General features: G+C 35.8%; 1 protein-coding gene across 6 annotated transcripts in view; it reads left to right on the top strand.

Annotated features, from left to right (window-relative positions):
• The window catches only part of LOC106938268 (discs large homolog 1-like protein), a 126,804-nt gene that overhangs the window by 18,902 nt on the left and 93,267 nt on the right, over positions 1–14,635 (top strand). Inside the window, exon 1 of one of the 6 annotated variants that reach the window (XM_015020242.1) lies at positions 354–744. The exons of 4 other annotated variants lie outside the window; for them this stretch is intronic. In XM_015020242.1, the coding sequence (XP_014875728.1) occupies positions 712–744 (33 nt within the window). In that variant the 5' untranslated portion in view covers positions 354–711. Of the gene's footprint in view, positions 1–353; positions 745–10,638; positions 11,253–14,635 lie in introns of those variants that run through there. One more of the 6 variants, XM_015020235.1, reaches the window with a different exon arrangement.

The raw sequence follows: 14,635 nt of genomic DNA, 5'->3' as shown, positions 1-14,635 counted from the left end.
ATATTTGCTCTAGAAACTAGACCAGAAAATGATACGTTTTTCAGTTTTTTCAGTGTATATGTTTTGATTTTAGAATATTTGGTATTTGACTCATTCTCAATAAGTATTTCTTCTATCTTTCCCAATCCTCTTTCCCTCTTTGATTTAGCGAGTCTAAAATGCAGCTCTGGTTTTATCAGTAATTGCTGTTTGGCCTTTCTGCCACTGTCCCATTATTCATCAGGAGTGCTGGAGTTCCTCCTAAGAGGCTTACCTTAGGCTCCTAATAGACTTTACGAAGGTGGAGCTATTTTAGGACGGACAAAGAAGCGAAAAGCAAAAAATAGAGACGAATGCACACTGACGTTTACTGCATGACGTTGCTGCGTACTCAGTGTTATTTGGCTTTTTTAAACTTCGTTTTGCCTAAAAATGACACCCTGCGTCACTGCAGGTGACCTTTCATCCGGCTGGCGTTGTGATGGGACTTGGAGGAGGGGAAATGACCAAGTCATGATTTAATGGGGAACAGAACCTCCAAACGAGATGGAAACAAGAGATCTGGTTCTGAGTAGGACTAACAAAGGAATGTAAGACTCTGTTTACCTCCATCTATAAAAACTTGAGAGAAAAGATGAAAAGTCTTAAAGGATTTGTGTAGTAAAGGAAAAAACCAGGACGAGGCTTTGGATTTACCTGCTGGTCCAGCATGCATGAGCGCTACTTTTAAAGATGGAGCACAGCAACTCTACTTCTTCAGACAATGTAACGTATTTATTTTGTTTAAAAAATAAATTTAGTCCTTTCATTTTTTAGTTTTTATAATATGACTGATGAAAAAATGTGGAATTTCACTCATCGTGCTTTTTAAATTTAGCTTTAAACGAGTTAATTTTACATCAAGCACATTTCTGTTCTAATATTTACATGTTGACAATGTCAGGATTTTTTTTTAGAGTAAAGACAAAACTTACTTACAAGTAACTTTTTAGCTTCTTTTAAGTCAATAATTCCTTAATATTAATAAAAAGTTATTAGTTCCTCTCGCAGATTGTTTCACTTATAACATTAGAAAAAAGTGAAATAATCTTCCAGGGGAACTAGAACTGGGTTGCTAGGTAACGAGCTGGGCTTGGCTGGTGTTGCTAGGTAACGGGCTGGGCTTGGCTGGTGTTGCTAGGTAACGGGCTGGGCTTGGCTGGTGTTGCTAGGTAACGGCACAGGGCCTTTCCCTTGTGAAATAGGTGAAATAATCTGCCAATGAAAGTTCAACTTTCTCGTCAATATTAAGGAATTATTTACTTAAAAAAACTGTCTTGCTGAAAAGTTACTTGTAAAGTCACAATATACAAACCAATTAATCACATAATAAATTAAACTATCTCAATCATTCCATTTGCATGATTTATCGTTTTTCTCGTCTCTTTCTACCAAAATTGATCTTAAATCTGGTGCTTTGGTTTCAAAACTGGTAGAAAGAGACTTCACAACTCTTTTTATTTATTGTTTATGATGTTTTGTTTATTTATTTTGGGTATTTAAAATGTCTTTCCGTTCCAGTGTTTAAATGTTCATTATAATTTAAAGTTTATTGTTCTTTGAGAATTACTGGAAAGTTGTCAACAATATTTATCGCAATAACTTCTGGGACAATTTATCGTCCAGCAAAATTTGTTATAGTGACAGGCCTAATTTCAATATATATTGTAGAATCTAGACAAAATGTTTCTGTTTTTACAGTGCATATTAAGGCACTTGACTCAGTCAGATTCAGATTAAGTAAGCAGACATTTACTACTTATTTCCTTAATCAAAATTGCACCTTTTGGGGCATCAAAAAACAGAAGCTTATCCATGTTTTTAGGAACTGTGTCAGACATTGTGTGCAGCAGCAATTCTGGCTGACGTTCAAGAACAGCTGAGTAACTGAAGCGCATTAGTCGGTGCAGAAGTTGTGGATTCACTAAGCTTAGCACCTTGCTAACTGTTTCAGAGAAACCACATGCTTCAAAGTCTGTTTAATGCAGACTTTGTCTGCATTAAACAGGTGTTGAATCGAAATCTGTTTGGTTTGTTGTTCCGCACTAAAAAAAGAAGAAAATGGAGCTCCAAATTTAAAAAGTTATGATAATTTGTTGGATGTAATCGAATGAAATAAATATTATAATTTGTTGGATGTAATCGAATTAAATAAATATTAGATTTACAATCTAGTATTATATAAATAGAAAGTTAAGTTGACATTTTGGTATTTAAATGACAATAATTCATATAAATACCAAAAAATAACAAAATTAGGCAAAATAATTAGTTTCCAAATCAGTTTCGTTCAATAAAAAAATAATGAAACTTTAACAGAAACTGCAGGTGTGTGTCTGTGTCTGGTGAATTTTTGGTTAAAACATGTTTGTTTTTCATTAAGTGGGAAGAAAATCCAGAAATTTTACTCAAGTAAGAGCAGAAATACTTCATAATTAAATTACTCAAGTAATTGTAATTGAGTAAAAGTAACTAGTTACTACCGAGCACTGCTTATCTGTAGTAGGAAGGAAACTACAATAATTTCTACAGTCGACCCTGAGCAGCAAATCCCATTAGGTGGATGACTAATCTTTGCTATCTGCAGACATTCACTACAAGAGGAGATATAAAATATACAAACAATTCATCTGAAAACCAATTATTTTCCAGCTCCGTTTTTAGACGGCAGACTGTGGTTACAGGAGTCAGACTGATTTATTTATCCCGCTGAGTCTTGGACTCCATGATGTTCTGCCAAACCAGATCGCTCATCCGACCCGATCCTCGCATGATTTTGTGTCAGCGTTCCAAAGAGTTTTCCTGTAAATGATTAATGCGACCGAAGTCAGGCGACTCTGCAGCTCCAGGACAGTCGGCTCTCCCAGATCTTCTGTTTTTCTGTCCTGGTGCAACGTCGAATCATCCCCCAGGCAAACACACCCAACATGAAACAATTAGTTCCCATATTTCACTGTTTGTCTGGTTAATTATTGTGCACCAGAAGCTAACATTATTGCTGTCGCTCAGCAGGTGTTGAATCGAAATCTGTGTCGTTTGTTGTTCCGCACTGAAAAAAGAAGACGAAAATCGAGCTCCAAATTTAAAAAGTTACGATAATTTGTTGGATGTAATCGAATTAAGTTTGTCAAACTTCATTAAACATTAACATTTGCTTGGATAAATGTAATTTAGTCACTCATTAATGAAATTAATGAATTTATTTTTAAGTTGGATCACCATTTTTTTCAGTGTGGTTTCACTAAATCGGCTTCACATGACAAATAAGACAAAGTTACATATTCATCTAATTTTTACAAAATAGTTAATATAACAACTATAATGCAAAAAATAACAATGATAGCTTAGTCAGCTTTATATAAGAGGATTAGGACCTCTGGGGAAAGAAATCACAATATCAAACTTTTTTTTTTTGTTAGAATTTTGATTTTAAACTCAAAATTTGACTTTTTTTCCCCTCAGAATTCTGACTTTTTTCTAAGAATTCAGACTTTTGTTTCTACAGATTTCTCACTTTGATCTCAGATTTCTGATTTTAACCTTCGGAGATCAAAAGTCAGAATTCTAAGGAAAAAGTCTGATTTTGTTTTTGCCCTAATATTCTTCCGTATGTCATAGTGAAGATCTGTTCTGTTGCCATCATGAAATAAATATTAAAGTTGTATTTTGTTGGATTATCAAATATTATTTGGCTGCATACTTCTCTTCCATCAGGTTTCATTGTGTTTGTTTTCTTAGTTTTGAAAAGCCTTTTGAAAAATAAATCAGACTACTTTTTTTTTTACGTTTTCCCTAATTTCTTCCATTATTTTAATAAGTATTTATAGTAAATGTTTGGAAATGTAATTTGACAAAAGTAAAAACATCTTTTCTAGTGTTTGTTAACAACAAGCTAACAAAATTAGCTTTAGTTGGGTCAGTTTGGAGCAGTTTTTTTTTTTTTTTACACTATTTGTTCAATTTGTTAGGTCTTTAAAGCTTAATGAGGTTCAGGTCATTTAATTGTTTAATAACTTCAGATATTGCTGTGTTCATGTTTTACCACATAGTGGCACTGTATGAATGGATGTACTATTTATGACCCCAACTGAGCCATAAAATGCTTCCTAATGCAAAACCTTCACATCTACAATTCAGCTTCATCAGCAGCTCAAACGTCTGTTAGTATTTATAATTACTAAAGGCTCTAAAAATAACCTCCTGTTAATATTTCCCTTCTGCTCAGTTGATTTTTGCTGGGATGTTTGAGAACCGAGACGATGATGGACTCAGTTATCGGTAACCTGAATTCACAGCTGCTTAAACACATTCAGCCGTTTTTTAAATGTTGCTGCCTGCAGTTGTTAGGAATTGCTCATCGTGGAGAACGCTTTGATTGGCTGGGAGAGAGCGTAAGAGGCTAGCAGTGTAGTTATTTCTGTGCTGGCTGACCTACTAATGTTTACATGTAGTGCATCATTAGGTGGCTTCCAGCCTCATCCTGACACCTTTCTTTCATTTGTCTCCTGCATGTTTTTAGTTTTTATTCGTCCAGCACCTGGAGAGATGTTGGTATTAAAGCCAGTCTTAAAAATGACAGTTTTTTTTTTGTTTTTTTTTCTTTTGGCTTTTTCTGTGCAAATTGTTACTGTGTATTTTTAGTCAGAGCTGGACAATAACTTCTTACATTTGCTCAGTTACATGTATTGAGTAATGTTTTTGAAACAAAATCTACATTTTGGAGTATTTTTACTAGGTTGTACTTTTTATTTCTACTTGAGTAATTTTATCATGAAGTATTTCTTCTCTTACTTGAGTGAAATTTCTGGATTTTCTACCCGCTGAATGAAAAACAAACATGTTTTAACCAAAAATTCACCAGACACAGACACACACCTAAAGTTTTTGATAAAGTTTATAAGTTTGTTATTGAAAGAAGCTGATTTTTAAAATTTTGTTTTTTTTTTAGTTATATGAATTATTGTCAGTTTGATCCAAAAATACCAAAATCTCCATTTTACTCGGACAAGTAAGAGTAAAAATACTCCTTAAAGTAATTTTTTCTAAAGTTACTCAGGTAAATGTAACTAGTTACTGCCCAGCTCTGCTATAGTTTATAAAGTAGATTTTTCATCAGAATCTTTTTCCGTTTTTCTTTTTTTTCCGTTGTTTTCTTTGGTGACCCCAAGTGACGCTTTGTTCTCTTCCTGCTCTGCATTCTTCCACTTTCCATCTTATTTACCGTCATGCTGAGTTGTTTGTTTTCAACTGAAGGTGAGAAGCCAAAGGCAGCCGCAGAGACACCACTGTGTGTGTGTGTGTGTGTGTGTGTGTGTGTGTGTGTGTGTGTGTGTGTGTGCGTGCGTGCGTGCGTGCGTGTGTGTGTTGTAGCCCAGATGGCCCAGCCGTCAGCATCAAGAGCCTCATCTGAGCTTGAGTTGTTTGACTTCCACTGCCCTTCTTTCTTTCGTCTTTTTTTTTACTCATTTCTCACTGAAATCAATAATGTTAAACAATCTGGTTTCATTTAACTAAAAGGAAATTACCAAAATATTGCTACTTATATTTGATTTACTAGTCAGCCATTTGTTCATTGTCTTCTTTGTTCTTTTTTTTTGGTGTCTTAATAGTTTCCATATAAATCCAGAAAGTAATTTGTTAGATTAAATCAGCTGCATACAAAAACTAGAAACCTTTGTTTATTTATTTGGATCCTCATTGACCATTGCAGAAACAATGACTACTCTACCTGGAGTCCACATCATAAAAAAAAACAATTTATTACAAAAATAGTTACATGCACTTGACATAATACTCATAATACTCGCATGTTAACTCATAAAAGCACAGTTTTAGCACCTTATGTAATGTGTATAATGTATTTTTACAGTGTGCTCTACTAGATTGGGTCTTTGGATTGCTTCTTGTTTTGTTTTTTAACTGAAACGAAACACTGAATTCTGCAGAACATCTACATGTTAAGGTTGTCATAGTCAAGCTAGCATAACTGAACTACTTTCCTCTCTCTCGCTATTTTTTTCTTAATTAAAATTTTTTCCTGACCTTGTTACGTAGTTGTCAGCATTGGATCCCTTTTTCTTTAATATATCTGGCATATATTTAAGATTTATCGTGTTATATTGATAACGTGACAGCTAAAACCAATGCTAATCATTGTCAGCTAGCAGCTTTTTGCCCTCCAGCAGGGAGATTGGGACGAGATCTTTACACCCTGGTGCTGGTCTGGACACACAATGAGTTAAACTGTCTCTAAACTTGATAGTTCATTATTAGTTTTAATACTAGCACATAAAAAGACTGGCCAGAAAGTACTATAATGTTATACAAACGGCTGAGTTCTCAGCAGTTTAGATTAATGATTATTCTTGGCAAAAAGGAGGGCAGCAGACATAAAAAAAGAAAAAAACTCAAGGCAAGGACCAGCTGGGTCAAACTTGTTTCCAGCTGAGAGGATGGCGAGCCACGATAAATTATTGCCTGATTATAGAGGCTAAAGCAGAGTCAAAATTCTTCCTCTGGGGCTGGAAGTTTGAAAAAACTCTTCATGCAAGTTGATGTTCATATTATGTTTACTGAGACAGTGAATTAAACCTAAAACATTTATTTAAAAGAATATCTAACAGTGTGAAACTGTTTCTGCAGGGAAAGTAACCAAAATATTTTCATTGTGAATCACAAACTGCATTTCATTTTACAAATCTGAGTAAAAAAGTCACTTTTGTTGTTGTGGTGTTTGCATTAAATAAGAGAAGCAATTAAAGTCTCACAAGAATAATTTGTCCAGTGATAAATAATTGAAAAATCAGCCATGCAAAGAAACTCCAACCACTTCCTGTTGTCTTCTTCTTCATGGTTTCTGACAGAAGTAACATCCGGCTGTTGATCATGTGACTCATGTGGGAAAAAGCTGTTTCCATTGAAGTTTTGTGAATTAAATCAAATTTGATACAAAAAACAAAAACTCACCTCATCCTAGAGCCAAAAATCTTTATCAAAAATGATTTTTTTTTTCAAAACTGGTGTCTTTCCATTAAGCAAATTTATTTTCGAAATGTCAAAATGCGCAATTATATTATCAATGAAAACACAGATACTGATTTATGTTTTAAAAAATTAATGAAAAAAGCTGAAAGTGCATCAGTCATCTGTGTTTCTTTTGTTATTATCCTTTAACGAGATGATTCGATTGAGAACAAATCCCAATTTTTAACGACCATCTGCTCAGAAAACATTTAAACATCATACAACAAAATATCATAAACAGAGAGAAAATAACAAAAATACAATCATATTCACACTGACTAAATGTACTATCATAAACACAAGTAAACAGTTTTTAAAAGTACATATATTGATTGATTACGATCTACTCAAGTACCGAGTAACTGATCAAATTATCAATATATTTAATTGTATTTAAAAATGACTTCATCATCAGATGGACAAATATATAAAGTTGAGTGAAAATGTTGGTATTTTAACGACCAAAACAACAATAATTCACATAAGTAGCAAAAAAACAAACAAACTAAATCAAGCAAAATAAAATGTTTCCAAATCAGTTTCTTTCAATAAAAAACTTATAAAACTTTATCAAAAACTGCAGGTGTTTGTCTGAGTCTGGTGAAGTTTTGGTTAAAACATGTTTGTTTTTCACTCAGTGGGGAAGAAAATACAAAAATTTTACTCAAGTAAAAGTAGAAATACTTCATGATAAAATGGCTCAAGTAAATATAAAAAGTACAGCATAGTAAAAATACTCATAAAAGTAAATTTTTCCAAGTAGAAGTACTTTATTCAAGTAAAAGTAATTAACTGTAACTGTTTCTTACTGAGTTGGAACGGAAGCTCTAATGTTTTTTGCAAGTTTTATTTACTGAAGATGACAACTTTTCAATTTAATATTATGTCTTAAAACATTTATTATTGTAGTAGCTATCAGGAGGTGAACATGACACAGACTGTAGAGTTTGCACATTTTACTAGTTTAATATGGTTTATGTGCTGAGATAGCAGATGTGCAAACACCGAGGTGTTGAGTAGAAACCTGCAGGGTCATCGAGGAAAAAAAAGTTGCTTAGCTGTTAATGAAACTCTGCTGGAAATGTTCTAAAAATAGACTGCAGCAATTAAATAATGTACATGCAATTTCCCATCCTCAATGTCTCACTGTACAGCTGGCAGTTGACCTCTTACAGTTAATGAATTAAATTTTAAAACAAGGTTCCTTTCATAAAACTAAGGTTCAGACCTTTTGATTCTGCAGCTAAAGCTTCATAATTCTCCAGTTCAGAATCAGTTTTGTTTTCTTAAATAAAAATTTGCTCCAGCTGCAGGTCCTTTCTGAGGATATCAGAACAAGCTGTGGAGTGTTTTTAACCAGCTGAAGCATCAGAATGGCAGCTCTGTGTTTTTCCATTTTATTCTATTTTTGCTGCCGTTTTGCTCCAAATTGCCTTTTTCAAAAAGGGAGTCAAGGTGAAAGTGGTGATTGAACACTTTGCACTATTTATACCTCAAGTAAAATGTTTCAAGGAAAGACACTCCAAAAACACAAAATCTTACCAAGTAATTTCAGTCTCAGGTTTCTTCAGATTTTAGTACACTTGAAATAAGACAAACTTACAAGATATAGCAGCTTATTTTATGACAACAATTCCTTAATTTTGATGAAAATGTTCTGGTCCCACCTGGAGACTCCCAGGTTCAGGTGGGACTTCCAGAGGAGAAGGTGAAGCAACAATATTTGCTTAATTTCTTCTCTTTTGCCAAAGGTTTTGACTTGATTTAACGGTTTAACCCACAATCTTAGTGCAACGCTCAGGAAAAGTGCAGCAGATGTCACGGTCGGCCAACTGGTTGACCCAGGAGGGGCAATCCTGGTCCTGGAGGGCCGATGTCCTGCAACTCTTAGATGTCTCCCTGGTCCAACACACTTGAATCCAACAGCTGAATCACCTCCTAAGTGCAGTCAAGTTCTCCTGCTAACGACCTCATTATTTGACTCAGGTGTGTTGAAGTAGAGATACATCAAAAAGTTGCAGGAGACGGGCCCTCCAGGCCTGGAGTTGCCCACCCCTGGGCTAACCCATCAGATAAAAAGCTCAGATGAGATCCAAACGACCACTCTTCGAACTAGGAGGGATCAAACTCCACTCATTCATTTTCAGCTTACAGAAGAAACGCCAAATAACTAAAAGTAAACTGACCAATAACATTACACACTGTGCGAACGGCTGTGATATAACAGCACTAAGGTGCCAGATTGCTTAGATTGGCATTAAGACTAAAGTAACCATGGATGTTCAGACAATAATGAGGGAGGCGATTTTATTGGTATAGATTCGGTATTCATAGATTCTTCTGTGGACCACAACTCCAAATTATTGCTGAAATAGTGCCTGTTTGTGTCTTACTACTTGCATCTAAAATCTTTTAAAAAACGCAGCTTGGGAAGCTGAAATATTGAGACACGATGGTGATTAATATAATATTAGTTGCTGTTTGCAAAGCAGCCAATCAAGGAGCCCCATTTATTTTCTTTAGTGTTGATTGGTTGAGCCCCAACAACAGAGAAAAGGAAAACTGTGAATGTTAGCTTTAGTGCAAAGTGTTAAAATAATTATATAAAATTTGAAGTAAATTTCCTACATTTTCTGCTATTATAATGTCCCAATTGCAAGAAAATCTTGTCTCAAGTTTTTACTACACAAACCTACATTGATCCAAATAAATTACTGTATTTAATGGAAACACCACAACTGCAAAATTATGTTTGTTCAACATTAGCAGAATATCAACAGAGATTCGCTCCTTTAAAGCTAATCTAAAAACAGACATCTGTAACCTAATACTGCATCTATTCAGTTGATTTCACTTTAAAATTGTCAGTCAGTTTATTGTATAACTTAATGAGGAAAGATTCGGCGGCGATGGAGAACAGCCGTTAATCATAATGACTGTCAGCCCTCGGTGCAATGGCCAATTTACAGCTAACACTTTTTACAAGGCAAGGAGATTAACGTTCTTATACTTTATAAGTAATTGTAATTAGAAATCAAATATCACATTGTGGAGAAAGTACGCATCTAACCAGTGGTAACCATGGAGGCAATGCCACATAAAAAAACTGGTTAGCATCTCATCTTTTGTACGTTTTTAATGCAGCTCCGATGTAAAGGGGAAACGCTGTTTATGACATACTGACATAAATAATGTCACTATTATTTATTCAGGCAAAGTCGGTAATTTGATCAACACATCAGGAGGGAGGAGGTACGGGTCTGTCTCTAAGCTAGCTGTTCACAACTTTTGTCCATCTATAAGCCCCAACCAGGTGTGTTACGTTCACAGACAAATTAGCTCGACTGGAACAAGGAGAAACCATGAATAAACTGAAAAAAACAACTTTGGAAAAAAATTTCAGCTGCTCTGTTCAATACTTCGTCCCTCATTTCCGACGTCCGTCATGGATTAAGTGATGTAGTTGCAAAGGGTCAATTTCTCTTTCTGTGTTTTTGTTTCTATTTCTCATTGATTTTTGTGTTGGGAGGCGGGCTAAGGGAGTCAGTGGAGCGAACCGGGAGAGAAAGAGAGGGAGAGAAAGAGAGTGAGAATCAAACAGTCATACAGACAGAAACAGAGGAGACACAGAACCGGGACTGCTGCTGCTACCGAGGAGGACACATACATTCTGACACACATTTTTTAAATTTTATTTGATCTTTTTACTGCACACACACATACAGCCAGGTCGACACACTTCCATTGAAAACACACGTGCTAACCCACTTCGACACACACATCTACACATGCTGAAGCCCAGGCAGACAGGGACCATGTTGCTCCTCGCGTCCTGACCAGCTATGAGGATCCCACTGATGAAGATGATGCTGATGAGAGCAATGAAGAGTGTGAGGGAGAGGACGCTGGCCTGCCACAGCTGAGGGTGGCGGTGGGATTTGGCGAAGGGGGCGCTGGTAGAAGAGCAGGGGACGGCGGGACAGGATGGAGCGCGGTTGATACAACACATGCATGTGCATGTGTGTGTGTGTGTGTGTGTGTGTGTGTGTAAGCGTGAGCAAGCGCGTGGAGGTGTGTGAGTGAGGAAAAGTGTGCATGAAGGCTAGGATGCCCCCCCAGCGTGGGACCAGCTAGCTAACGTTAGCCACATGTTGTGCCACTGCAAAGTAGCATGCACCAACAACACCATATCTCTGATGTTTGGATGCAAGGTAAGTGGAGTTGGGGAGTGGAGCAGAGGGGGGGGATACCTGGTCTGAGAGTTTGTTTCCTGCAGCACAATGTGAGAAAAGGTTTGGTTGAGATGGCAAAACCAGGGAAATAAAAGCAGGGTTAGTTAGTTTGATATTTTACAGGATTCTGTTGAATTTTGTTTCAAAAAGAAAGTTTCTTTCATGTTGTGAAAGTCAGAGTTGCGTAGTAACTAGATATGTTTACTCAATTACGTTACTACGTTTACTTAAGTTACTTTTGTGAAAAAGAAAAAACTTTTAGGACTAAACATGTTTACAAAAATTCACCAGACACAGACACACACCTGCAGTTTTGGTTAAAATTTCTTATTGAAAGAAACTGATTTAGAAAAAAAATACATTTTTCCTGATTTTATTTTTTTGTTACTTATGAATCATTGTAATTTTTTACCTTAAAATACCAAAATTTCCACTTAACTTTACATGTTGGTCCGTCTGATGATGTAATTTTTAAACATTAAATGATTGATAATTTGATCAGTTACAGAGTACTGAAATAAACCTTTTACCAAATACCTATTACTGCTACTTGAGTAATTTCTTGGAGTTTTTACTTGAATAAAAATATGTTGAAATAGTGTTACTTTCACTTGAGTACAATTTTGAGGTACTCTGCCCACTTCTGGTTAAATGAAAGTACTGCAACTTCTCACTGTAAGATCGCAGGTCAAAAGGTCACAAGCTATTTAAAGTTCCTGTTTGCAACCAGTATGACTGAATGGATGTTGGGAAGTAATAATTGTGTTGTTTAGGATTGTGTTGATGTTAGCAAACCATTTCTGATTAAATTCTGACAAAAAGTTGAGAAGATTTGGAGGAGTCACAACACACAGGAGACCTGTAACGTTTCCTAAAATAAAAAAAGACATCATATGTTGTAAATTAAAGCTGCATTATGCAACTTGTATACTTACTTATCTTATGACAGGTATCATGTAAGACAGATAATCTGTGAAATAATCTGTGACCAGAACTGCAGAAATGCACCAATCAGTCAGAAACAACCAATCAGAGCGAGGAGGAGGGCCTTAGCGTTGTCAATCATTCTCATGCTCATCCCATCCTGCTTACTCTCTGCTTAGCTGCCGCTGGTTCACCACAACTTAGACTGCGACGAATACTAATGCTAGTTAGCATAGCCTCACATGTCTGTTTCCTGTTGTTTTCCCGCCTTTAGCACATTGTACAGGAGGATGATTGACAGCGCTAAGACCCTCCTCCTGGCTCTGATTGGTTGGTTTTATCCAGGATTGGTGAATTTTTTTGAGGTGGAGAAGCCTAAATTTTTCACATTTTACCTCTCACAACATAGTTAAATTTTTAATAAAAGTTATACACAGCATCTCTGAAACTAATGAATATTTTAAGGTAGTGGAGACATTTGCTCTGTTGAATATTTCCAAAGCACAAGTTTCCATTCTGAATAGACATTTCATTAAGAAACTGTTAAACTTCTTATTCTATTGAATTTCTTACACGCATGCTGATTATGTAACATTATCGAATCAGTACAACCTAAATCATCTCGCAAAGTACTCTGAAACCACTGAGCGGAAAACCTGCGCATCAAATATTAAACTTCCATCCAAACAGTTTAAGCAGCGATTTCTTTGACGTATTGGTGCATTTTTAAATAGTACATTCATAAAGAGCACTAAGAAATCCACACCTGGTTGAGCTAAAGTGTGCGAGACACAAACAGTTCACTTCCTCTCCCAGCTCTTTGAGTGTTGAGCGCTTTGGGCTGCAAGGAGAATATTTAGTTCCCACAAGTAAGTGTGCAATATTCTGTTATGATAAAACCGCAGGACTCTGCTTGTAAATGAGTGCATACATTCATGGCTACAGTGCAGCACTGAGGCTATAATGATATGTATGGACTCTACTTCTGTCCTATTAGATCATCTCAGCGTGACAGCCTGTTAGATAGAGGCTGGCCGAGAGACAACAGCTACACTGCAGTCAGAGAGGGAAGAACGAGTCAACAGAAGCGCGCTCAGCTGAAAGAGCCGGAGTTTTGTCCTCTACAATTAAAGCTAGGCAGGATTTACAGAGACGAAGATAAATTGGGATTGTGGACTCTGCAATGATTTTGTTTGAAATTATGTTACCTTTTTTTGGTTTATTGATCAGATGCTAAGTGTTGAAAAGGTTGCTTTGCTAATTAAAATGCTAACGTTTTTTAAAAATAAACACAAAAGCTAAAGTATAATTTCTTTTTTTCACACATTTGCTCAAACTGTCACCATGACATGACAGGTTATGAGCAGAAATTATAAGGAAAGGTGGCTCCCGCCCAAAATCCACCAATCAGAGCCAGGAGGAGGGTCTTAGCGCTGCCAATCAACTATTGTACTCGCTGTATTCCAGTGACAAATTGGGATTGTGGTGTGTGCAATGATTTTGATTTGTAATTATCTTCTTTGTTGAGTCTCTTTGTCAGCTGTTGCTTAAACTCTAGAAAAAACATTTCAAAGTTGTTAAAATTTAACATGAAAGCTGCAGTATAATGTTTTTTTTTTTTTACATATTTGTTAAAGCTGTCACCATTTTGTGACAGTTTATGAGACATAATATATGAAAAGACCCGACCAAGAACAACCAATCAGAGCCAGGAGGAGGGACTTAGCACTGTCAATCATCCTATTGTACTTGCTGATAAATGTGCTAACGGCAAAGAAATAAACTTACTGTTCTAGGACAACGTTTATCCACCGTCATTGGTGGCCATGCTAACTATGGAGATGTGCAATGCCACATGGAGAGTGATTGACAGCGCTAAGACCCGCCTTCTGGCTCTGATTGGTTGTTTTTAGTTAGCGCTGGAAAAAGGCAGAGGAGCTTGTTTTGTTTTTTTCCCACAGATTATCTGTCTCATACCTTACTGTTATGACATAGAGACAGATTCAACAAATATATGAAAAAATACTTTTATAAATATTACATGTTGCAGCTTTAAGACAAGATCAAAAGCAGATTTAGTTTCTCTGTTCAACCAGATAAATCCTTTTTTTTATTTGTTTGTTTTTGGAATGATAAATGAATAAATAAATAAAAACTAATTGGGAAAGAGTTATATGGTTCATATTGTTGGTCAATATCATTATCAGCTTTTTGAGCCCCAGCCCCGTTGCCATAGCAACGTAACAAATGATATTTAGGTATGGGTTTTTTGTTGTTTTTCACAAAAAAGACATCACATAACTAAAGAGATGTGAGAGATAATACTAAATAAGATTTAGATAGATAATTTAACACTAGGTTACAGAACTAAATACCAATTTAGCCCTCAGATTGTAATTAAAGCATTTTTTTTTATGAAACAGCATTTTCAGTTAGGA

Source organism: Poecilia latipinna, unplaced genomic scaffold (genome assembly GCF_001443285.1).
Source record: "Poecilia latipinna isolate Pla-1442-1.1 unplaced genomic scaffold, P_latipinna-1.0 Scaffold82, whole genome shotgun sequence".
Taxonomy (NCBI): domain Eukaryota; kingdom Metazoa; phylum Chordata; class Actinopteri; order Cyprinodontiformes; family Poeciliidae; genus Poecilia; species Poecilia latipinna.
Note: the sequence above shows the minus strand (reverse complement) of the source record. Positions and strands in the feature narration are given on the sequence as shown.